Source organism: Prionailurus bengalensis, chromosome B4 (genome assembly GCF_016509475.1).
Source record: "Prionailurus bengalensis isolate Pbe53 chromosome B4, Fcat_Pben_1.1_paternal_pri, whole genome shotgun sequence".
Lineage (NCBI taxonomy): Eukaryota > Metazoa > Chordata > Mammalia > Carnivora > Felidae > Prionailurus > Prionailurus bengalensis.
Genome location: NC_057358.1, coordinates 63,296,201 through 63,321,992, shown reverse-complemented (window position 1 = coordinate 63,321,992; position 25,792 = coordinate 63,296,201). Strand labels below are relative to the sequence as shown.

The following is a 25,792-nucleotide window of genomic DNA, read 5'->3' as shown; positions in this document are numbered from 1 at the left end:
ACAAAAGCAGAATAGGTTGAAGACAAAGAGGGCTGAAGACAGAGTCCTGAGAAGCACCAGTGTTTAACAGTTGGGTGATCAAGTCAGTAATGAAAACATTACAAATATATTCTTTAAGAGAAAATAAGGAAACCTATAAAAAAGAAGAAGAAGGGCACGTAATATAGTGCCAGATACCAAAGAAAGAGATGTTTTAGGAAAAGAACTGAAAATGTCTCTTGCATTTGGTATCTAAAGGATCAGTGTTGATTTTTGCTTGGCAGTTTCAGTGGGGGAAATGAGGTCAGAAGCCTGGGGATGGCTGATTGAAGCATGAGTGGAAAGTAAGGAAGTAGAGACAAGAAGTGAAGACCATTCTTTGGAATGAAAAGTGAAAAAGAATGAATAATAATTAGAGAGCATTACTGGAGAAAGATTGTCTTTTAACCTGGGGAGATATTTTTAGGCTGAGGTTGAATCCGTGGAGAGAAAGGGGTTGAAAATATAGGAAAAAGTTTTACAAAATTGTCAAGTGCAGGCATGTACTAATACTAAACGTTTATTTTAATGAAAAATCTATAGAAAAGAGAGAAACTTATGGAGCAAGTTCCCAGAAGAGATGGGAAAGGATTGGATTTGTACTGGAGGTAAGGATGTGAAGAGGGGTAAGCAGAGATTAATTTGTGTTTGAGTAAGTTGAGCCTGATGGCTTTGCTCATCTTTGCAGGGCTCTATGAGACAAGGTAGGGAATTTGAGAAGAGTCTTGAGGGTTGGAACAGTTGAAAGGCACTAGGTTTCCTAAGACCCTGGAGTGGTAAGGAGTTTGTATTTTATCTTGAAATTGATGGAAATCATCAAGGAAGAGACATGACAGTATTAATCTTTAAGAAATGCTCCGATGGCAGTGTGGAGAACGGATTAAAGAAGGGCAAAACTGGAAGTGTTTAGAGACATATCGCCACCCACTATGCCATTGAATTTATCAGGTCAAGTATGGCCACAGTGGGTGGAAATTGTATAACCCTTCTTGCCTTTTACTACTTTTCTGAGAAGGTAGGACATTTTTCAGAAACCCTCAGGCACATAGTTTCTCAGATCTCTTTATTTCCAATTACTTCAAATGTTTGTACATCTGTCTCTTCTATCAGATTGTAATTTCCTTCATAATAACCTGCATCTCATTCATCTTGTTGTAATGTGGTACCTAAATATCTCAGTACTCTGGTTCAAAAACATGTTTAACAAATGTTCAGTGAGTGAATGAATGAATGAATGAATGATGGTTTCTACAAACCAAGGGAACCCTGTCCTCGTGTGGGCTAGATGATCTTAAGGTCCCAACAAGTCTGCCCTGGAACAGGTTCAGTTGTGATGCCCAGTTTTCGTACTAAGAAAAAGTGCCATTCCATCTGTATATGCTTAATTAGGAAGCAGCTGTAAAGAGACACCGAGCCTGCTGGTTTCCTCATCTGGGAAGCGGCAGACTGTTTTCCGTAAGGCAGCATGGCGGCCGCCTGCCGGAGCCAGTAAGTGCCGTTTCCCTCCCGGAGAGAAGCCACTACTGTTTTTTTCGTACAGCAGCATGGAGGCCGCCTGTGGGGGCGGCCATAGAATCACGCCCTGGGGAAGAGGCCGCCGTAAAGGAAGCGCCGCTTCCTCTTCTCCCTTCTCCCGCCTCCCACCGGCTGTCGTAAAAGGGTGAATGGAGAGCGAGTTGTGGGGGGTAGAAAGGGAGGACAGGGGGCGCGGAGTCAGAGTGGCGCAGCAAGTGGCTGCAGGTGGCGACGGTGGCGGGGGGTGGGGAGTGAGGTAGTCCAGGGGTCGCGGAGGAGGAGGCTGAGTGGGTCAAAAGAAAAACTAAAGCTGCAGTCTGGCCTACTGGTCCGGGGGCCGCGGAGCCCCCACCCGGGGAGATGGACCTCAACCGAATCATCCAGGCGCTGAAGGGCACCATCGACCCGAAGCTGCGAATTGCAGCTGAGAATGAGCTCAACCAGGTGAGGAGCGGGCCTGCGGCGCCCCCCTGGCACCCCCCGCGGTCTCGCCCGGCTTTCCCTCCTCGGCGCCCCTGATCTCCACCCCAACGGGGGCTTCGGACCCTGGCGCTGGTCTCGGCCCGGCTCGCCCCCCGCCCCGGGGTCCAGTTTAGCGGCACTCCCTGGATCTTTTCTGAACAACTCGCGCACCTGTTGGCCACCTTTGCATCTTTTCGTGTCATTTTCCTTCCACGGTGCAGTTTGTTTAGCCCGTTTGGTCCGGAGAAAGAGGCTTTGGCAAGCTTTGCTAGTGTTTGCAGGGTGTGATTTCCCTAAGTTCGCTGATTTAGGGACACGGGTGGGAAAATTCACTCAAAATTCAAATCTGAGTTCGGCTTTACTCCAGACCAGCCCTTTTTAGGTGTTGCGGTGGGAAACCCTGCCCAGCGCCTGCTTCTGTGGGCTTGGTAGGACTGTTTTTGACACTGATTGGCAGAGTTTTGTTGGACTGCTGGGAAACGCTGCCGGGAGAGTGCTGGGGGAACAACAGGCAATTTTCATGGTGGTACTACTTTACAAAAGACACGTCGAGTAATTTGTGTTTGGAGGGATGTCTTATAAACGCTAAAATGTGTAAGACTTTCTTTTATCTTCTCTGCTCTTACTAGCCCTGATCTTGTTCCAGCGTTACCACTGACATTTAGAAATTGTAATGATCCCAAAATCTACCTTATGTTTTCCCTCCTCACCTGTAAATAATGATAGACCTCTCACGAATTAAGAGTGACAGCTGGTTGGTTTTGGGGGGTACTCTTTAAAATGTAAAGGAATCAACATCACCTGGGAACTTGTTGGAAATGGAAGTTATGGGGCTTCACATTTAGAGAATCAGAAACTCTGGGGTGGGGCCTAATTATGTTTTAATTAGCTGGCTAGGTGATTCTGTGCTTCCTGAAGTTTGAGAGCAACTTAAGTAAAAGTTTCTGTAGGAGTTCTCTCAAGTTTTCCCTGGTTGGAATTGACTTCAAAGTGCAGCTATGTGTTTTGAATCTTTGAAATCCAGTGGGAAATCTGAGTGGTGCTTGGAGTAAGTGTGAATTCAGGATTCTGAAGAGATAAAAGGGAGAGTGAAAACACTGGTTGAGTTAAACTGAAGCCTAAAAGAATGTGTTAGTACCTCAAAAAGAAAAGGACTCTTGCTCACTAGTGGAAAGTTAAAGTCAGTACCTGTCCCAGGCTTTGCAGAGTAGAGGTACTATATGTTGATTGGCCAGAAGAATAGCAATCCAGGGGTTGGTTAGAAGGAACAAAGCAAGAGCTGAACTTGCAGTCTACTAGTATGAACAGGGGAGTTGGCCTGTTTGTGACCCCCTTCTCTTCACAATGAGGCCAGATGTTATTTTGATAGTGTCAGTAGGGATCGTATCTTTGATGTCATGTTATACCTTCCTGCCTCTGTTAGCCTATCCTTGCTTTGTTTCTGATTCATCAGCATTTAAGTGCAGACTGTATAGAAGGAGAAGGTTGGTGGGAAAGCCTGCAGAACTAGGAGAGACACTTGGGGCCCAGTTCTGCATTTTTCTTCATGGTATTTCAATCCAAAACCATTTCGTCCTGACTCTGCCCTGCCCCATATCCACCCATTTCATCACAGACCATAATTTCCTCTGCAACTTCTAAAACTAGCTTATTGCTGTGCCACTCGTTTAGTATTTATATTTTGTGTAATGCTTTGGATTGTAATATGCTCTGAGTTGTGTTTTGTTTTGAATTGTCTGTAAGTAGAAGACAAGGATAATGTTGCATAACCTTATAGTAAAATATGGTTATAATGTTGGGTTTTGTATGCTTATTCTTTATCGCCACTGTAACATCTTGCTTTGTTGGATAAATGGGTGGGTCATCTACCATAAGTGATTCGGGTCCAGTTCATTTATTTTAGTCTAGGTCCCCCCTCGGCAAATAGGCTGAGGAAATGGGAGCAGTGTATTGATGATTTGTCAATTGTTAGGTAGAAGAGTAGGCAGTTTCAAAACAACAGCCTGTGTTCTGAAGGGTAAATTCTTGTTTGCAGCTATATTTTTCTGTAGCCAACATATATCTGTTACCAGTGACTGGTTTCTTGATTGCCGTGTATGATGTTGTATATATGGGAAAACGGATTTTCATTTTCTCTCATGATATTAAGAATGCATCCTGAATATATTCCTCCTTGTCTCTAGACCCAGAGGTCCCTTTAGCAGCAGCAAAGGAAAGTAGAAATGGGTAGATATCTTGCTCCAGTAACTCATATAGAAAAGTATCTTTTTCTAAAAAAGCATTCTCCACGTGGCCTTAATAGGGAAATAAAGATAATTACTTTCATAGCCAAGCTTTGGAATCCCCGCTTTTCCGTGCATCTATCTATATCATTTCTGTTGCCCTTTAAGAGAGATTGCTTATATGAATAACATATTTATTGAGTTATAATGCAGGCACTAATACAAGGCTCTGCTTTCACGGAGGTTGCATTCTAGTGGGGTTTACAGACAAGTAAATAATATAATTTCAGGTCATTAGTGCTATAGATAATAAAGTCCTGGAGAGACAGTGTTGGGGTGTACAAATAGGGTGGTCATTCTCCTGAGTAGAGACCTAGATGTTGTGAAGGAGTGAAGCAACTGAAGGACTGGGAAGGCAACAGAATGAAGAGCAAGTCCAGTAAAGGACTTCAACTTGGATGTTGGAGGACTAGAAAAGTTAATGTAGTGGGAACAGTGAGGCAGAGAATGGGAAACATCAGATCGTTGCTTTAAATGAGTTCTCATCAGATGCAGAATTTAGGTAAGTAAGCAAACTCTTATTTATTTATTTATTTATCTATCTATCTATCTGTTTATTTACTTTTTTAAATGCTTATTTTTGAGAGAGAGAGCATGAACAGGGGAGGGGCGGGGGTGGGAGGGAGATAGAGGACCTGAAGCAGGCTCTGTGCTGACAGCAGAGAGCCGGATGCAGGGCTTGAACTCATGAACGATGAGATCATGACCTGACCTGAGATCAGGCTTAACTGACTGCACTACCCAGGTGCCCCAGTAAGCAAACTTTTGTTTTCAGAAAGCTTCACAGATACAAAGTAAATATGAAGAAAATTTTTTTTTTCTTAGAAACTTCTTGAAGCCCAAGGTGGAAAAAGAAATGGGAGAAATATTTGTGAGGAAAGTAGTATGAGACTCTATCTGAATTTACCCTTGAATGTTTTAGCTGGCCAGATTAACATAGGCTGAATCAGGGCTGAAAGGAGAAGAGAAAAAGTTGTACAAATTCATTGAAATGGCAAGCATTTGCAAAAAGAGGAGTTCCAAAATGTGTATAAAGGCAATAGTGTTGAAATAAAAGCAATCTCCACAATAAGTCTTCTTAAATAGATACCATTAATCAAGTGTAAAGATTTTGTACTTTGTATCTTAAGTATATAACTGTATGGATTAGAACTATAGATGTTTGTTTTTTTGTTTTGTTTTTATTCATTTTGAGAGAGAGAGATAGAGATGAGTGTACAAGTAGGGTAGGGGCAGAGAGAGAGGGTGAGAGAGAGAATCTCAAGCAGGCGCCACGTCGTCTGTGCAGAGCCCAGTGTGGAGCTCGCTCTCTTGAACTGTGAGATCATGACCTGAGCTGAAATTAAGAGTTGGCTACTTACACAACCAAGCCACCCAGGCATGTAAAACTGTAGAGTTTTTTTTTTTTTAATTTTTTATGTTTATTTTTGAGAGAGACAGAGTGTGAGTGGGGGAGGGGTAGAGAGAGAGGGAGACACAGAATCTGAAACAGGCTCTAGGCTGAGCTGTTAGCAACAGAGCATGATGCCAGGCTCAAACCCACAAACCGTGAGATCATGACCTGAGCTGAAGTCAGACACTTAACCGACTGAGCCACCCAGGTGTCCCAAGTAGAGTTTAAATCTTGATTCACTAAAGGATCTTTCATTATCATAAACATGAGTTGTTTAATAAGAATGTAAACATAGGTTAGATTGGGTTAAATCTGTATTAATTTTGACTCCTGTAAACTGCTGTTAAAAGAAATCTATTTTCTTAAAAACTACTTTAAAATGGTGGTTTCAGTGGTAAATGAAAGAGAATTTACTTTATATACAACAGATTGAAGATTCTGAGATTTATACAGGATAAAAAGGAGAACAATTATAAGATAATTCAAAATTTTATAGAAAGATTTGGAAAGCATAATGTTCTTGGATGGAAAGGATTGATATTTTAAAGATGCGGGTTTTCTCCAGATTTTTTAGTGAAATCCTTATCTTAATAAATGCTATTATGAATAAATGAATAAGAAAGGTGATAAATTAATAAGTTGAGTGGCATACATAAACCTAACGGTATATTGAAAGGGATGCCACCATAGATCCAGGCTCCTGGGAGAAGGTAAACTGAACAGATTCTCTGCATCATTGTCAGCTTTAGCCTCACTGAGAATTTGAGTCCTTTCTGGGAATGTCTGTGGGCAAGGCCAATTGTAAGCTCTGGGAATGTGGCACGGTGGTAACATGGTCCAGGTAGTAGACATCTGGAGAGAATATGGTCAGAAGGAATGGGCTGCTCTGTGCTTTTTAACTTTTTAAAAAAAATTTTTTTACTGCTTATTTATTTTTGAGAGAGAGAGCAAGCAGGGGAGGGGCAGGGAGAGAGGAAGACACAGAATCTGAAGCAGGCTCCAGGCTCTGAGCTGTCAGCACAGAGCCCTATGTGGGGCTCACATTCATGAACTGTGAGGTCATGACCTGAGATGAAGTTGGACGCTTAACCAACTGAGCTACCCAGGTGCCCCTGTATTTTTTAACTTCTAAAGTCACCATGGCCAAACTCAGGAGTAGTTCAAAGTAGAACATGTGTGTGGGAAGTGACCTAGGCAGCAGGACCTAGGCAGCAGGCATTCAGTATAGGCTCACTTGGGCATCAAGTCTATTTTATTTTTTTTATTAAAAAACTTTTTTTTAATGTTTATTTGTTTTTGAGAGAGACAGAGTGTGAGCAGGAGAGGGGCAGAGAGAGAGAGAGAGAGAGAGAGAGAGAGAGAGAGAGAGAGAGAGAGAGAGAGAATCCAAGCAGGCTCCTGTGCTGTGCTGACAGCTCAGAGCCTGATGTAGAGCTTGAACTCATGAACCATGAGATCATGACCTGAGCCCAAGTCAGATGCTTAACCAATTGAGCCACCCAGGTGCCCCTGGGTGTCAAGTTTAAAAGATGCTCCACCAGCAGAGGGCAGATGGTGATGATACCTCTCAACACTGTCTTGTGAGGCACATTGTTCCAATCTGGACTGGTTCCTCTCCATAACTTCCATAATCTCCATAACCTTCTCCTCTCCATAATTAACATTATCTTGTCTGTTTTCCTGCGTTGGATCTCCTGTTTTCTGTAGCCCATGTTTTCCACGTTTCTGTTTGTCAAAAATAATACAAGCAAAATTGAAGCACAAATAAGCTGGGAAGAAACACTTGGAATGTATAGGTGCAATAAAAGGTTAAGATTTTAAATTCACAAATAGCTCTTAGGATTTTTAAAGAATAAAACAAATATTTTATTTAAAAAAGGATAAAGGGAATACTGAATTTGTAGAAGAAAACAAATAGCCAACCTTTTTGTTGATAAAATTTCAACCTAGCAGAAATGATATGAGAGTAAGGTTTTAAAGTTTTGAAAGAATGATAATGCTAATCCTTGTATTGGATAGGTGGGGGTATTCTACTTTAGGGAGTGTAAATTGCTACATAGTTTCTAGAGAGCATTTTGACAATGTATGTTAAAAAAAAACTGTGTAAATTGCTACATAGTTTCTAGAGAGCATTTTTGACAATGTATGTTAAAAAAACTGTAAAAATGTTCTTACTCCTTTATTCATCAATTTGTTACAATTTTGATTTGAAGTATTTTGGTAATCTTAATTTTGCCTTGGAGAATTTCTCTCACTTTAAAAGTTTTCCTTTTATTTGCATAGTAATGTATTCAGTTACAGTGTTAACAGTTATTTGTTTGTATTGCCCTATTTTATAAATATTTCTTTGTAATTTCAGTCCTACAAGATTATCAATTTTGCCCCCAGTTTACTTCGGATTATAGTCTCTGACCATGTGGAATTCCCAGTACGCCAGGCAGGTGAGTAGGTTTTTTATCTTTTATAAAATTATTTATAGGTAAAAGTACAACTAGAGTTTTATTTTAATTCTAAGTATCTGTGATTTCTTTAAAAAATGGAAGTACACACAAAGCATTTCTTTTTTTTTTATTAAAAAAATTTTTTTAAATTTTCTTTATTTTTGAGAGGCAGAGAGAGACAGAGTATGTGTGGGGGAGGGGCAGAGAGAGAGAGGGAGGCATAGAATCGGAAGCAAGCTCCAGGCTCTGAGCTGTCAGCACAGAGCCAGATGTGGGGCCCAAACTCACAAACCTCGAGAACATGACCTGAGCCAAAGTCTGACGCTCAACCAACTGAGCCACCCAGGTGCCCCACACATAAAGCATTTCTAATGGCTTAGAAACTCACTTTCTTTTTCCCTGGAAACTTAGGGGTAGATACTGAGCTCTTACATCTCCCCTGCCTCTTCCTCTTCTTTCCTTTCTACCTGTGGATTCCTTGGTAACTTTGCCATTTTTTCCCTTGGCTTTCACAATTTTAATAGGTTAATCTCCATAATTTTTTTTTTTTTTAAAAATTCCTGGTGGCCCACTCTTTGGTCCCACAGTTTAAGACTATGAATTTATGTATGTGGGTTTGAGCTCCATTCATAAGTCAGATCCTGGAGATAATATATGCACAGATGATCCTAAACACATGTTTGGGGAGCAGGACTTTTGTTTTAAACATGAAACTTAATTTGAAGTCTCTGGGACCTTATGGTAGTTCCATGATGCTGTGTATTCCTCTTTTTGCCTTTTTAATGAGCTGGTCATTAAAGCCCAGAAAGTAAAAACTGGTGAAAGCCTTGGAGTGTCATGAGTCCTGAAAAGATAGTAATTTCAAGATAAAAGGAGTAAAATGACAAATGCTAAAAATCTGAAAAGACTTTTTTTATTATGTTATTGTTATATGCTCATTGTAAATAATTTGGGCAATACAGAAAAATACAAAGAGGAAAGTAAAAAAAATTGCCCAGTATTTTCATTGCTCAGAAATGGCCATTGTTAATATTAGGTGAACATTAATTTTTGCATATGTTCAGGTAGAAGTACAGATTAACAGTTTTATAGCGATGAGTTTATACTCCATATGCTGATGAAAGTATTTAATTTTCCTTGAACATAACAAAGAAAAAGGTAAGGAATCATTAGCTTTGGGAAAATATTTAACAGCAATAGGTATTATTTCCTGTAGAGGGGAGCCTGGGTGGCTCAGTTCATTAAGTGTTTGACTTCATCTCACGTCATGATCCGTTGGTGGGTTTGAGCCCCACATCGGGCTCTGTGCTGACAGCTCAGAGCCTGGAGCCTGCTTCAGATTCTGTGTCTCCCTCTCTCTCTGCCCCTCCCCTGCTTGTGCTCTGTCTCTCTCTCTCTCAAAAAATAAATAAACATTAAAAAAAGAAAACAAAGGAAAAACCTATAGAGAAGCATACACATTACAATTATTTGTTACTTTAATAAGGTTTATAAGACTTCTGTGTAGATTTTTTGAAACCATAACTCTCAGTTGTTTAATCTTTGTTTCATAAAATAGGGCTGTTCCGAAATAAAATTTTGCTAAATGGAACCTATTCTAATAACCTAAATAAGTATTTATTGGGCCATTGTGAAGTTCCTGTGAAGCTTTGTAGAAATAGTATTTTTAAAGCTCTTAAAGCATTTTGTTAATTTAATATGTCTTCTTTACATGACGTATAAACATTACAAAAACTCATTGGATTGCCCTTAATTCCACCCCCATTGATACCTATGATCAACTAACTGTTGGTTTTTAAAAAAAAAGTTTTTTTTTTAAAATGTTTATTTATTTTTGAGAGAGACAGAGTGTGAGTAAGGGAGGGGCAGAGAGAGAGGGAGACACAGAATTGGAAGCAGGCTGCAGGCTCTGAGCTGTCAGCACAGAGCCCGACGCGGGACTGGAACCCAGGAACTGTAAGATTATGACCTGAACTGAAGTCGGATGCTTAACTGACTGAGCCACCCAGGCACCCCACTACTATAGTTAATTTAAACAATTTGATATATATATATTTTTATGTTTATTCATATTTGAGAGAGAGTGTGAGCCGGGGAGTACTTCAGTTTAAATCTTTTTTTTTTTTTAATGTTTATTTTATTTTTTGAGAGAGAGAGAGACAGAACATGAGGAGAGGAGAGGCAGAGGGAGAGGGAGACACAGAATCTGAAGCAGGCTCCAGGCCCTGGGCTGACAGCAGCAAGCCCAATGCTGTGCTCGAACTCACGAACCGTGAGATCATGACCTGAGCTGAAATCAAGAGTCAGATGTTCAACTGACTGAGCCACCCAGGCTCCTCAACATTTAGAATTTTGAATCTTCTCACCAAGTTGCTTTTGCTTACTTTTTGTATCAGTACTGCATTAAATGCTAGATTCCTCATATCCTCTATGCAACTTTGAATCTTAATAACTTAGGTAATTAAGTTTTGATATAAAATGTAAATGGCATTTGTAGGCAATTTTTCTTCATAATTTATGTAGATTTCAAATCTGTTAGTCACAGGACAGAGTTTATCTTGGTGGTTCATTTTTTAATTTATTAGGTAATTTTCTATCCTAGAGCATCCATTTTATCATAGAATCTGAAATACACAGTGTAAAATTCTACATTATAACTGTCCTAAATTTGAATGCCACTTATAAATTTTCTGTCCTATTTAATCTGTGATTAAAATACAAGGATTCTCTAAGAACCTTATGGTGACACCCAGACAAGTAACTTGTGTTATCATGACATTTGAAAAAGAATGATGTGATCTTTGCTTTGAAAAAAAAAAAAAATAAGCCTGCATAACACTGTAAAAAATTATGCTAGTGTTAACTGGAAAGACATAGTTCTGCAGAATATTCAGTTCTTGATTTTTTGGTTTGTGGGCAATACTAAAATATTCTTACTACCATCAATCAAGCTCATTAGTGAATGTCCCTTATATTACCTTACTGTGAAGAAATAGGAAAAAAAAATGTAACATTTTGATATTGGTAAGCAAAATAAAATAAATTTGGATGTTCTCTTGTTTCCTTTTGAGGTATTGAGAGGCATAATAGCATTATTAATATTATCATGTAATATGCAGAGAAAGGAACCCATTTTAAATTTAGTACAGTTATGATTAAGAATCTCTCAAGTGACTTTGCTTCCAGTTTTTTACTCCTTGCCTGTGAGGAGACCCTCTAATATATGTAAACTGAGGTTAAGAAATGTCTTTTCTTTAGTACATTTTGGAGTTACTGTCAGCAGAAAAGTAGTTTGGATTTAAAATTTGTGACCCTTCATCTTGGGGTTCTGAATTCAAGCCCCATGTTTGGTGTGAAAATTAAAATAAATAGATTAATCTTTATTAATAATCTTTATTAATAAGATTAAAAATAAAATCTTTAAAAAAAAGATTAAAAAAAAAAGTGGTAGTTGAGGAGTGGGTGTTACATTAGACCCAAAGAAGCATTGTTAGTGTCTGGTGCGGGGACTGTCATTTAAAGAATAGCATGGTTTCTGTTTTCTGTCAGTTCCTTGCTTTTTGTTCTCCTGGCTTTTTGTATGTATTTCTAAAAGATGGATAGGGAGAGGATATAAAAATTCAGCTTATAGCTAAGCAATTCACAGGTGATTCTTTAAGTTTAACCTTAATGTTCTAAAATACAGAACCTAGAAAAAACCAGGAATATGCCTGCGATCAGTCCAGAAGCATTACAAGAAACTCTTCCATTAAAATTCATGGGTCTTGTTTGTATGAAGTTCCTTGGTTCTTAGAATCTATTTGATTTTGTTTTGGATATAATTTACACACTTTATTTGATTTCCTAGCCATTAACAGATTCAACTGAGGGGGGGCGGCTACTAAATTACAATGAAAATAGAAAAGCTTAGAAACATCAACTCAAAAAGCACAGCATTTTGCTTCCATGAGTTCACAGTGGCATCCTTTCCCCTTTGACATTCTGGGACTGACTGACCTGTGTAGTTGTGGGTCTGGGTCCAGAGCATAGGGCGTAAGTGGTGATTCATTATGCTTGAGAAGGGAACTGTGTGTATGCTTTAGAAAGTTAATTTCAAACTTAAGATGCTTGGAATGGTAAGGAGATTTTGCAGAAAAATAAAGTTTAATAATTTCTTTATGACTGGATTAAGATGATATTTGTTTTGATTTTGTTTCTTAGGTCTGGCAGATGGTTAGATAACTTTAAATAATTAAAGGGAGGTTTTTAGGTTATTGATAGTTTGAATTATCTTTGGTACTTTTCCTTCATCATTCTTAGCAATCCATGATTATCCATAAGAGAAATTAATATTCTCTTTTTAAATTATTACATTAAGTTCAATTTTGTTTTAACTAATTGAAGATTTATGTTACGATTTAAAAAAATTTTTATTTGAGGGAGAGAGAGGGTGTGGGGAAGGGCAGAGAGAGAGAGAGAGAGAGAGAGAGAGAAGCTTAAGCAGGCTCCATGCTCAGTGTGGTGCCCTGAGAAGGGGCTCAGTCACATGAGCCTGGGATCATGACCTGAGCCAAAATCGAGAGTTGGACAGTCAACCCACTGAGCCACCCAGGCGCCCCAAGATTTATTTTAACATACATAAATTGGTGTGCCTTTTATGTAGGCCATCTTGTATGGAGCCCTATAATAAAAATATTTTTTTGTGGTAAAATTAATAGCACTAAAGACTAAATTATAGGTAAGTCCACTATTTTACTATGTCTGTATCTTTGCTGTCTGAAAGGTGCTATTTTCAAGGCTAGTTCTGTAGAGATTAAAATTTGTTCTTGTGTATAATATAGCTGATTTTTGGGGTGCCTGGGTGGCTAAGTGTCCGACTCTTGATTTTGGCTCAGGTCATGGTCTCATGGTTCATGGGTTTGAGCCCCATGTAGGGCTCCATGCTGACAGTGCAGAGCCTGCTGGGGATTTTCTCTCTGTCTGTCTGCACCCCTCCCCCTGCTTGCATTCTCTCCTTGTCTCTCTCTCAAAATAAATAAATAAATGTTTAAAAATATATAGCTGATTTTCTTTTTGCAAAGATTAGTCTAATAAAATCATTCTGAACTACTGACAGGTTGGACCATATTCTTAGATCACTTATTCAGTTTTTCAACAGTCTATAAATTTTTATGGCTAATAATATAATAAATGACTGGGATAAAAGATGGTGCTTAGTCCAGAGCTTGTGTAACCTAATTAAAAACAAGTTAAGACAAAAACTCAAGGCATACCCCTCCCCTTTCTGTCTCTCTTTCTCAAATAATTTTTGTTTTTATCCAAAAAAAAAAAAAAAAGCAAATCCTAAGTGGAATTGTCTTTTTCAGACCTTTGTTGAATCAAAACTAATGAAAGAAGAGCTTATAGTATGTCAAGTTCATGGCTTCATTAAATTTCAATTGTATTATAGGCAGTGTAGAACATGTTGGTTTATTCTTTGTGTTATAATGCTTCTGTGAACCAATTTAGTTTTATGTTAAAACTGGGATGAAGGGAGGGTATGGTGGGGCAAAAAGGGAGAGGAGAAATTGAAGGGAAGAAAGTTACACGTCTTTGTAGTTCGCATTTCTTTATTATATATTATGTATATATAAGCATATGATATTATAAGTGAGTATTTACATTCAGTATTCAGCTGGGGTAATTAGAGAGCTTCACTTTCCCTATCAAAACCCTGTCGTAGTATGTCAGCTTGTTTCTTTCAGAAGCGTTTTGCTAACTATTGAAGATGGCTGGAAAGAATAGGAACAAAATGATTAATTATGTATTTTGATAGAAATAAACAGCTGAGAAATTTCCTGAGGTTTTACAAAAATATTTGAAGGCTGATGTCCTTTTCCCTATTATTGTATTTATAAGTGGTAATTATTTTAGAAGGGTTAGACAAAAATTAGCAATATTTCAAATATGGTAGTATGTGCAGGATAGTAGCCAGTGAAAGAAAATAAACAGGAGAAGCAGTCTACCTGAAGGACAGTAGAATTTCACCTGTTGTAAACTCAGCATTAGGCATTATGAACTGTATGATTTTTATGATATTAAAGTACATTAAGATAGTTTCATTTAGACTACCTGGTATTTAGTCTAAGGATGCATACTTGATTCCTCGATCATTTTTCTGTCATATAAACTCGGAAGCTTGATTTAATGAAATGTTTTCTGATTAAATTTGCTTTACGAGTTAAAGAGAAACTTACATTTCTTACACATTTTCCCTTCCCCAGTTTGCTATTTATAATTGTAAGATTTTCCATTTTTGCTGAGTATCATGTTTAGCAGTGAAGGCTTAGCCTTGCATGCTCTGTAAAGCTGAATTAAAGCCATCTTTTCAATACTGCTAGATTAGCATTGTTTTCCTCTATCTTAGCTGCCATTTACTTGAAGAACATGGTGACACAGTACTGGCCTGACCGAGAACCTCCACCAGGGGAAGCGGTATTTCCATTCAACATTCATGAAAATGATCGCCAGCAAATACGTGATAACATTGTGGAAGGAATAATTCGGTCTCCAGATTTAGTGAGGTACATTATACTATATATGATTAGTAGCAGGCACAAAATACTTGGATGGGAGAGGTTGGATATAATCATCAGCTTCAAGTTCGTATTTCTAAAGAGGTAAAGTAATGAAGGTGGGCACTCAAAAAATATTGTTTTACTTATTTGTCTTTGCATTTGTAATTATTTGCCTCAGAATATTTTGGAAAAGATTTAGTTGCCATAATTAGCCACAAAGAGTTAAGGCAAAAATTATACTTAACTAAGATTATATAAATCCTTGCTATTTAAATAGTCTGTGTTCTTAGTTATGGTTTCTTTACGTTTTACTATGTTTCTGCCACTTCCCCCACCCTGATACAGGGAAATTGACTTCTGGGAATTTTAACCTACCACTTTTCTTTATACTTTACCTGTCTTTTTACTCATTTTTTATGAACTAAGTATCTTTTCCTTTGGAGAAGACAGGATAGAGTAGGTATAAGCTAGAAGATTGGCTCTGGTTTTTATTTTTTATTGTTTTTAAATTTATTTAAAAAAAATTTTTATTTGAGAGAGAACATGAGCAAGGGTGGGGCGGGGAGAGAGGAAGAATCCCAAGCAGGCTCCATGCTGTCAGTGCAGAGCCTGACATGGGGCTCAAACTCATGAACCATGAGATCATGACCTGAGCTGAAATCAAGAGTCAGATGCTCAACCCACTGAGCCACCCAGGAGCCCCTGGTTTTTAAAATTCAGGTTAGAGGGGCAACTGGGTAGCTTAGTGGGTTGAGCGTCCAGCTCTTGATTTCTCAGTTCAGGTCATGACCTTGCAATTTGTGGGATTGAGCCCTGCATTGGACTCCAGGTTGATGGCATGGAGCCTGCTTGGGATTCTCTCTCTCCCTCTCTCTCTCTCTCTGCCCCTCTGTGGTGTGTACACTCTCTCTCTCAAAAGAATAAATAAACAAACAAACATAAAAAAAAATAAAATTCAGATTGGATGCTATAGAGCAGCACTGTCCAAGAGACCTTTTTGTGATGATGGAAATCTATAGCCATGGCATGACTATTGAGTACTTGAAATGTGGCTACTGTAACTGAGGAATTGAATTTTTCGTCTAATTTTGGTTAAAGTGTTAACATAGAGCTCGTGGCTTCCCCTATTGCACAGCAGAGCTCTTGAGTTATAAAAATTTTGCAATTTTAAAAAAGGAAAAATAGATTTTTTTTCAATGTGAGCTTGTAATTAAGTTTCTGTTGAAAAGGGAGGAGGGAAATAGGTGAACCTGAGGTAGGGGAATGAAACTGTTTAATGTGAGGGATGAGATATAGCTTTATCCCCGAGTGTCTCATGTACATTATGTCATAAGCAGTAGTAGGGGAAAAACGTGGGAGGAGAACAAAAGGAAGGAGAATAAACATTGAACTCCTCTTTGTGTAGTTATTTTGTTAGTTAAGAGGAGAAAGTAGGCGTATTGATTAAAGACAATCACCATTATTCTCAGTGGGGTGCCCAAACGCCAGTCTGGCAGTGGTTCCCCTATGCTACTGTCATGTGTTTGTGTCTTGTCAGATCTTTACATTTCCTCTCTGAATTGTGTGATCCTTCCACACAGTAATGGAAGAAAGGATGGCTGCTCACTGCCATTCTTGGTGTGGTTGGAATAAGAAAGGGTTGACGGGGGAGGGTCACCTGAAGGTGAAATTTAGAAAAATGAAAAGTTTCAGTTTTATTGCACACAAATATGACCTATTTATTGTTTAGGAACAACTGGTGGTGGTGCAAGAGGAGACTTTTATCTTTGTTATGAGGCAGTTGCTTTATGTCCTTAAGGCTTAATTGTAATCACTTTTGAAGAACTGTTTTCAAAGTTTAGGAGTATTGCAAAGGAAATTTTTCAAATGGATTTTGTAACATAAAGTAAAGGTATTATTTTGTGGGTTTCATTTCAGAGAATCCTAGTTATTGGCTATTCAACTGAACACAAAGTTTTTTTTTCCTAACCATTTGCAAATGACCACATAAGGACATATTGATTGTTTGTAGAAGAAAAATGTTTTCCTTATTTTTTTTTTCAATCTCAATACAGTAGGGATCCCATTGTACAAATGATTACCGACTTAAACGTTATGAGGTCACATCTTTTATCACTTAACTTTGTGGTGTTATTAAAGAGAATTCTCTCGGGGCACGTGGGTAGCTCAGTGGGTTGAGCGTCCACCTTCGGCTCAGGTCATGATCTCACGGTTCGTGGGTTCAAACCCTGCATCAAGCTCTGTGTTGACAGCTCAGAGCCTGGATATTGCTTCAGATTCTGTGTCTCCCTCTCTCTGCCTCTCCTTCACTCACACTCTGTGTCTCTCTCTCTTAAAAATAAATAAAACATTAAAAAAAAAATTAAAGAGAATTCTGTTTCATGACTTTCTTACTGCCTTTTTCTTCATTTCTTTGCAAATAACTCTTAGCTTTCATCTTCAAGAATTGCCTGCTAATAGTTTCTTATTCTTAAAGTAAAGAAATTATTATCTCAGGAAGCTTTGATAGGAGCAGCATACTGTGTTGGCTATTAACTGATAATGGATGGTTCAAGGTTTTGGCTCACAGAGATGCTTCCCACGGTTATGACGGCCTCTGTTTTACCTACTTTGACTATGTTTAGACTTTTTCCAGTTGAAATTATACAATACTTTATTTGTTTTGTTTTTTTTCCCCTTAGGATATAATAACCAAAAGCTGGAAAATTTTGCAGAGCTGAGGTGGATTTGTTGTCTGTTTTTTTTTTTTTTTTTTGGCAAAAATTTAAATGAATTTTTATTTTTAATTTCTTGTTTTTCCCCAAAGCTGTATCTGTTTGAAAGTTTTCATTCATTTTAGGAAATTACCTATTTTGTTTGTTTTCATAAGTAAAGATACTGAGGAGGTTTTCCTTTATAGGACTGTTGTTTTTTTCCGCCTACCCCAGATATGTAACTATATAATATAGGTACATGGGAGTTAGAGTGTTGTTATGAAAATTATTAGAGGTGTTTGAAACCTGATATTTATAACTACTTAGATTTTGGACTTTTTTCCCCTCACCTTATAGAGTCCAGTTAACAATGTGTCTCCGTGCCATCATTAAATATGATTTCCCTGGTCACTGGCCAGCGGTAGTCGACAAGATAGACTATTACTTGCAATCACAGAGCAGTGGAAGCTGGCTTGGCAGTTTATTATGTCTGTATCAACTGGTGAAGACATATGAGTAAGTTGATTTCTGTTGGCTGAAGATACCAGTCTTGTGTTACTTAGAAAGGATTAAATTGCATAGAGAGATCTGCTCTATGGGTGTTCTGCAGAATCAGGTTAGTTTGGGAAATGTTAGGTTAAGCACAAACATGTTTATTTACTACAGTTATTCAAAGAACCTTTAATCTGCTATTGTATATTGCTAATCTCTAAGGCAGTGATAAGATATGCAGTGTTTCTTGGATTTGTCAGTTTCAGAGGCCCATTTATTAACAGCTTTCCTTGGAAACTCTCATATAGAGGTACTTTAACATTTGTGTTCAGGTGAGTGCATTGTTAAGTAAACCAAACATTTAACTTTTTGGATGCAAGATGTTGAAGTTTCTTTGCTAGTAACCTTCTTTTCGATAAAAGTTGCTTGGGAGATAGGAGACTAGTGTCACATTTAATAGCATTGCTTTCTGGTTTCTAAGAGGATTGCTTCCTTCTTAGGTATGCAGAGTCCTATAGTTAAAAACTAGTTAGTTCAGACTCTGTAGAGTCTTTAGAAGATATTTTAAATTGGGAACAATTGAAATGATCTAAGAACACCTAAGTTTGCAAGCTATTTTAGCTTCTCAATTTAATGTATTATAAGAAGAAATGTTTTTTCCCCACATTATAATAGGATTGTCCATTTAAAAAGGCATATCAACTTGTATTTTATAGGAAGAGTTGTGGTATGATGAAAATTTAGTAGAAAAATTCATTTAGGAACTTTGCTAAATAGTCTAGAATGCTTTTAGATCAATTTAAATCTTTCTAGAAAGATTTTAGTTTCACTGCCTAAAAGGGATGTGCTCTTTCAAAGTTTCTTCCAAGTTTATTCTAACAGTCCAAACAAAATGTTAGCCAGTGTTTGGAATGTTTTGTTAGCTTTATCTAGTTTAAAAAATATTTTTTATTCATTATTTATAGCTCTTTTGTAGGGGGGGAAATGATTTTTTTGTCTTTTTGTCTTTGCTCATGTAGATATAAGAAAGCAGAGGAAAGAGAGCCTCTTATAGCAGCAATGCAAATATTTCTGCCTCGTATTCAGCAACAAATCATGCAGCTCCTTCCTGATTCCTCACATTATTCTGTTTTACTACAGAAACAGATTCTGAAAATCTTTTATGCACTTGTTCAGGTAAGTTTCTACTGCAGAAGAAAAATATAGGGTCTTGTAAATATGACATATGGAAAGTGCTTAATAAGTGTCAGTTATTAAAAATTATTATCTATTCTCACATGTATTTATTTATTTTTTAAAAATGTTTTATTTATTGAGGTTGGGATGAGGGGAACAGAGAGAGGAGAGAGAGAATCCCAAGCAAGCTCTGCACTGTCAGCATGGAGCCTGACGCAGGGCTTGATCTCACAAAACTGGGATCATGACCTGATCGGAAATCAAGAGTTGGACCCTTAACTGACTGAGTCACCCTGGTGCCCCTCACATGTATTTCTTAAAAAAACAAAAAACAAAAACAACCTCATGAGAGAATAGGCTCACAGAAATTAACTTAGTCATCCAAGGTTACCTTAGTGTCAGAGCTCAGAGTCACTGACTATACCTTTCACTCCAGTGTCTGAAGTGCTGGGTAAGGAAGAACCAGGGTAATTAACTGCCCCTAAATTACTTGCTTAATCTGTCAGCATTCTGCGTACTGATAAATTAGGATCATGGGAGAAGAGGAAGGAAAAGAAGAGGGTCCCTCTTTTACTGGGAAATCATACTGGTGATAGTTTCTTTGCAATTTGACCCAATTTAAAGCTAACAAAAAAGATTTAGTACCTCATTTTTCTTCACTTAAACTACTTCCTTTTTCTTATCTGAAAGCTATAAAGAATATTAATATGAGAGTCTAAAACATAATTAGAAGGGGACAGAGATGGAATGTTTTAAATATAAAAATATTTTAATTTAATCCTTGAAAGATTTAGATAAATTATTTAGATCTGGGTGGAGGAAGAATAATTGTCAGGCTCTAAAGTGTTTGAAGATGAATGAGTCATATCTCTGTTAGCATGCCTTTTTTTTTTTTTTTTATTTTGAGAGAGTGAGCGTGGGGTGGAAAAGGGGCAGAGAGAGAGAGAGAGAGAGAGAGAGAGAGAGAGAGAGAGAGAGAATCCTAAGCAGGCTCCACACTCAGCGTGGAGCCCGACACAGGGCTTGATCTCATGACTGAGATCATGACCTGAGCCAAAATCAAGAATCATATGCTTGACCAACTGAGCCACCTAGACTCCTCTAACATGACTTTTTAGTTAGTCATGGCAAGAGGGTAGTGTTGTTGAGCTAGAGAGCCAAGATAGTTGGTTTTGTTCTTGGCTCCATATGCCACTTAATTAAGTACTTTTGTAGCATTTCAGAATATTTCACTTTAATAACAATTTATATTTTTATTTTTTTATTTTTATTATTTTTTTTTAACAATTTATATTTTTAGATGAATCTTTTAAACTTAAAAAAATTTTTTTAAATGTTTTTATTTATTTTTGAGAGAGAGACAGAATGAGTGAGGGAGGGGCAGAGAGAGAGAGGGAGACACAGAATCTGAAGCAAGCTCCAGGCTCTGAACTGTCAGCACAGAGCCCAACATGGGGCTTGAACTCACGAGCTGTGAGATCATTACCTGAGTCACTTAACTGACTGAGCCACCCAGGCACTCCAGCATCTCTTAAACTTTTAATAGAGAATGATCTGATGTAAGGTTTTTTTTTTTTTTTCCAGCTTAGCCTTTTGTGGGGAGATGGAAGGGAGGAGGAAGTGTATCTGAAAAGAGAGAAGAAACTAGGATACTTGGAAACTATATTCTGCCCCCCCACCCCTGGCCTTTTTTAAAACTAATAGAGAAGGAAGATATATGGTACCTTTGGCTATTTATTAAAACACTGTTCAGAAATTTTCCTTGGGAGAAGCACTCTACTCTGAGGGAAATATTTTTTATTCCATGAGATGTTCTGCTGTTAGATAGAGGAACATGCCATTTATACAGAGGCTGGACTTCCCTTTCCCATCTAAAGAAGCATAGTAGGAATCAGGAAGTAAGAGGCTGATGAAATGATTTTCCTAAAGCCTCCACCTCTGTTTGATTTGCTAAGAGGGCAAAGTCTAGAATGTTTTCTCTCAACATTTGCTGCTACAAACCTAAAAAAACCAACGCAAACCCTCAACATTTTTAATCACTTTGGTAATCTATTTTATGCTACTACAGTAATATGCTCCCTCTGGGAATCCTGGAAGCAAAAATTCAGGCAGCTTTAAGAGGTACCATACAAGGATAATGTATGGAGAAAGTTAATGTCTGATAATTTGGGAAGAGGCAGAAAAATTTATTCTAAGGAGTATGATACAATTAAGTTGACTTTGTCTAAGTAGCATTTATTAAACGTTGTGTACAGGGCATGTAGATATTCCATACATACTTCAGAATTCAGTTTGTCCAGAAGTGAACTCCTCGTCACTCTCCCACTAATGCTGAATCCACTCCTCCTCTGCTCCCTATCTCAGGCCCAGACCATTCCCCGTTGCACTTAAGCTGGGAACTTCCTAACATGGCTTATAAAACCCTTCTGGCTCCACCTTATCTTTTACCATTCTTACCTTTGTACTTTACACTCTAGCCATACTGAAATTCTTTCAGCTTCATGAGAACGTCATGCCTTCAGCCTCTGAAATGCTGTACAAAAATACAGGAACACGCTTGTCCTTTATGCCCTGGGCAGTTTGTGCTCTTTCTCCAGGTCTCAGCTTGTGTATCACTTCTAGAAAGATGTCCCTGATCCCACCAGCCTGGATGAGGCGATCCTTCCATGTGTGTCTTTAACAATGTTGTACTGTTTTTTATCTGGATTATATATCATACCATATTGTAATTCCTTGTTTATATGTGTGTTTTCCCTAACTAGAGTGTAAGCATTGTGAGGACAGAGACTGCCTCTTACCTGTCACCGTGTTCTTAACGTGTAGAGGTTTCAAAAATATATGGATGCAGAGGCACTGTGCCTTGCCTCCTGTAACTCACAGTGTGGTTATAGAGTAGCTATGGTGTTATGCTGCAGCGTAGAGGAAAGTAATTGAACAAAGTGTGTCATGAGGTAAAGATTTTCATTTAAGTGGGTAAAATGAGTTCTCACCACAAAAAAGGTAATTGTGTGAGGTGTTGGAGGTGTTAACCTTATTCTGGTAATCAATTAAAAAAATATATATATGTGCATCAGATAATCACATTGTGTATCTTAAGCTTACACAATGGTATATGTCAATTATATCTCAGTAAAGCTGGGGAAAAAAGTGGTTAAAAGGAAAAGCTTGATACACAAAGGGGCAAATGGTAAAAATCACTTATCTAGAATCTCATGCTGAATAAATGAGACCTTACTATAATAAAGTTTTTTTTTTTTTCATTTAAAAAGGTTGCAGAGAAACAATTCATGGCATGTATACTTCTAGATTTTCAAAATTTTAGTTTATGTATATATGCTTATTTCTAAGTTAAATTTACGTTGAACCATATGAAATTACCATTTTCATGGTCAAATGTTAACCATTGGATGTATTTCAGCCTTCCAATATAAGTGAAATTGTGGCTTTTTTGGAGGGGAAGAATTATTGTTTGATGACATCGTTCTTTTGCTTTCAGTATGCATTGCCTCTTCAACTGGTGACTAACCAGACCATGACAGCGTGGATGGAGATCTTTCGAACTATTATTGACAGGACAGTTCCTCCTGTAAGGAAGGGTTTCTGTTCTTCAGAAAAATTGGGAAAACTTGGGTTTGGGATATTTGTGGTGGGCCAATTGATTATCTTAGCCTGCTATTTGTAAAAACAATTACTATTCTCATAAAAATAGTAATACTTATTTTTATAAAGTTCAGATAAGCAAAATTAATAAAATATATTTAATCCTACTAAAGACGATAAGAACCATTTTTTTTTTAATTTTTAAAATTAAGTTTATTTTGAAGGAGAGAAACCATTTTTAAAACTTGGTATTTATTTTTCTGGGCTTTTTTTCCCTCTGGATCTATATATGGCCACATTTTATTTATAAAAATGGCATAGGTAGGTACTGTTTTGAAATTCATTTTTCATTTAAAATCTCTTGTAAATATTTTTTATTATGAATGTTTTTATATTGTCATTTTTGTTGAATGCTTCATTTGCTGGACATTTAGGTGGCTTTAGGGTGTTGGTGTTTTAACTATAAGGATGTATGTAGTTAAATTTTTATGTACATACACTATTATTTTCTTTGGATAAACTCCTAGAAGTGTTTAAGACTTTGACAGATCTTACAAAATGCTCTCTAGAAACATTGTCCTGGATTATACTTTATTAAGTAGGGACTGAGAATGTCATGTTAAATTCTAAGGTTGCCAGTTTGGTAGATGAAAGACGGTGTCTCTTTTTTTTAAAAATTTTTTTTAAACATTTATTTATTTATTTATTTATTTATTTATTTATTTATTTATTTTAACGTTTATTTATTTTTGAGACAGAGAGAGACAGAGCATGAATGGGGGAGGGTCAGAGAGAGGGAGACATAGAATCTGAAACAGGCTCCAGGCTCTGAGCGGTCAGCACAGAGTCCAACGCGGGGCTCGAACTCACAAACTGTGAGATCATGACCTGAGCCGAAGTCAGCTGCTTAACCAATTGAGCCACCCAGGCCCCCCCCACCTTGTTTTTCTTTATTTTAGTTCTTTTTTTTTTTTTTTTTAACATTGACAGTGTATCATTTTTATCTGTAATAACAGTGATGCTGTATTTCACTAGTCAACCTAATAACTAGTCAAAATAACTAAATTAAATTACACATTTTTAAATGTAAGCTTGTCTTCAAATATGCAGTATTCTTTCTTTTATCCATATCTTGGGACAGATTATATTGAGGCTTAATTTATATACAAAATATACAAAATTTAGGTAACAGATCAGTGAATTTTGACAAACATTTACCTGCATCACTATTTCCCAGATCAAGATATCAAACCTTTTTGTCATCCCAGAGTTTCCTCAAGGGACATGGTGTTGTGTATTTTGTTTTACATTTATTTGGGCCTTTTGAAGGTAGGAGATAAATGTGAACAATAGCATTAGTTAGTTGAAATTTGCTTTGCTTATTTAATTCCTACCTAGCAATCGTAAGTAAGAATTTGCATTTGTATGGCAACCTTAACTCACTATAATATTAATTTATAATAAGATTTATTTTGCTTTTGTTATTTACATAAACCCCTTTACCATGCAGGAATTTAATCTGGGTGTTTTTGTCCCCTTAGGAGACTCTGCAGATTGATGAGGATGATAGACCAGAACTAGTCTGGTGGAAGTGTAAGAAATGGGCACTACATATTGTAGCTCGTCTCTTTGAACGGTAATTCTGTTTACTAGATTTGTGATCTTATGGTCAATACCTCAGTACTGAATATAATAAAGCTCGATAGGTCCCTTGATGCTTCACAGTATATCACTGTTAGCCTTGTTTTTTATTTTTGAGAGAGCGGGAGAGCGAGCGAGCGAGTAGGGGGAGGGGCAAAGACAGGGCAGGATGCAGAATCTGAAGCAGGCTCCAGGCTCCAAGCTGTCCGCACAGAGCCCAACTCGGGGCTGAAACTCAAGAACCATGAGATCATGACCTGAGCCAAAGTCAGATGCTTAACCAACTGAGTCACCCAGGTGCCCCTCACTGTTAGTCTTTAAAGCCACAGTGGGCAAAAAGAAGTCACCCTTTGTTTGTTTTAAGGTAGGCCTAACTGTGATTATTGGCTTTGAGATTATAATGATGTGGACAGTCTTCTCTGGTCTTTCTGTTCTTCTATAAAAAAAGAATGGGCATGACATTTTTTTAGTTCATTGGAAATACCTAGGAATTGTACAAGAAGGTGCATGGCTACTTAGTTCCATAAGAAAGTTAGTGAAATTTAATTATTGATGCATTTTTTGAAAAAGAAAAAAGAGTCATATATAATATTTTTATTTGTAATATTTGCCCTTTAGGAACTCTTGGTTAAGTAGGTGGAAGCTTCTGTCTGAAATTTTAAGTATGGCCCAGAATCTAAGTACAAGCTTATTATGATTTCATCTTGGGGCTTGTGGAAAAGGGGCAAGTGTTAGTTTTCTGCCCACATAGCATAGATCTTTCAACAAGGGATGGTATTTAAACCAGTGAGCATGCTCTTGTTTTAAAAATTTACAGCATTTAAACATTTTCTCTTTGTGTTTTAAGATATGGAAGCCCAGGAAATGTCACAAAAGAATACTTTGAATTTTCTGAATTCTTTTTGAAAACCTATGCAGTGGGAATTCAGCAGGTAATAAACATATGCTTTTTATTTATTTTTTTTATTTTTATTTTTTTTCAACGTTTATTTATTTTTGGGACAGAGAGAGACAGAGCATGAACGGGGGAGGGGCAGAGAGAGAGGGAGACACAGAATTGGAAACAGGCTCCAGGCTCTGAGCCATCAGCCCAGAGCCCGACGCGGGGCTCGAACTCCCGGACCGCGAGATCGTGACCTGGCTGAAGTCGGACGCTTAACCGACTGCGCCACCCAGGCGCCCCAAACATATGCTTTTTAAATAGAAGGACAGTTACTCCTGAAAATAGTTGTCATTTCTGTTCATTTAAAAGTAGATTATGAACATATTAATACATTATATATTTATAGGGGATAAAATGGCAGATCTGGGAATCTAATATAGTGCAATCAGTTTTAGAACCAAACGTCCTAGGGCAGCTTCCATAAGAAGTGTCCTTCCAAACTCCTAGATGCTAGATTCAAAGCTTTTAAGTTTATTGATACTGATGTCACAGTGACCAGTGCTTAGATTGGGTTCTTCTGTTAACTCTTGGACCTCTTATGGGTTTCTTATTCTCTGTTCGTTTGATCTCCCCTCTTTGTTCTAAACTTTTATATCAGAA

At 37.6% G+C, this 25,792-nt stretch overlaps 1 protein-coding gene across 1 annotated transcript in view; it reads left to right on the top strand.

Moving 5' to 3' along the window:
* The first annotated feature begins 1,617 nt into the window (after window positions 1-1,617).
* The window catches only part of IPO8 (importin 8), an 86,277-nt gene continuing 62,102 nt past the window's right edge, over window positions 1,618-25,792 (top strand). The window contains exons 1-8 of the mRNA XM_043562585.1: window positions 1,618-1,977; window positions 8,030-8,111; window positions 14,497-14,653; window positions 17,698-17,856; window positions 18,852-19,008; window positions 22,505-22,594; window positions 24,150-24,244; window positions 25,097-25,181. Coding sequence (XP_043418520.1) covers window positions 1,894-1,977; window positions 8,030-8,111; window positions 14,497-14,653; window positions 17,698-17,856; window positions 18,852-19,008; window positions 22,505-22,594; window positions 24,150-24,244; window positions 25,097-25,181 — 909 coding nt within the window. The 5' untranslated portion in view covers window positions 1,618-1,893. The remainder of the gene's footprint in view (window positions 1,978-8,029; window positions 8,112-14,496; window positions 14,654-17,697; window positions 17,857-18,851; window positions 19,009-22,504; window positions 22,595-24,149; window positions 24,245-25,096; window positions 25,182-25,792) is intronic.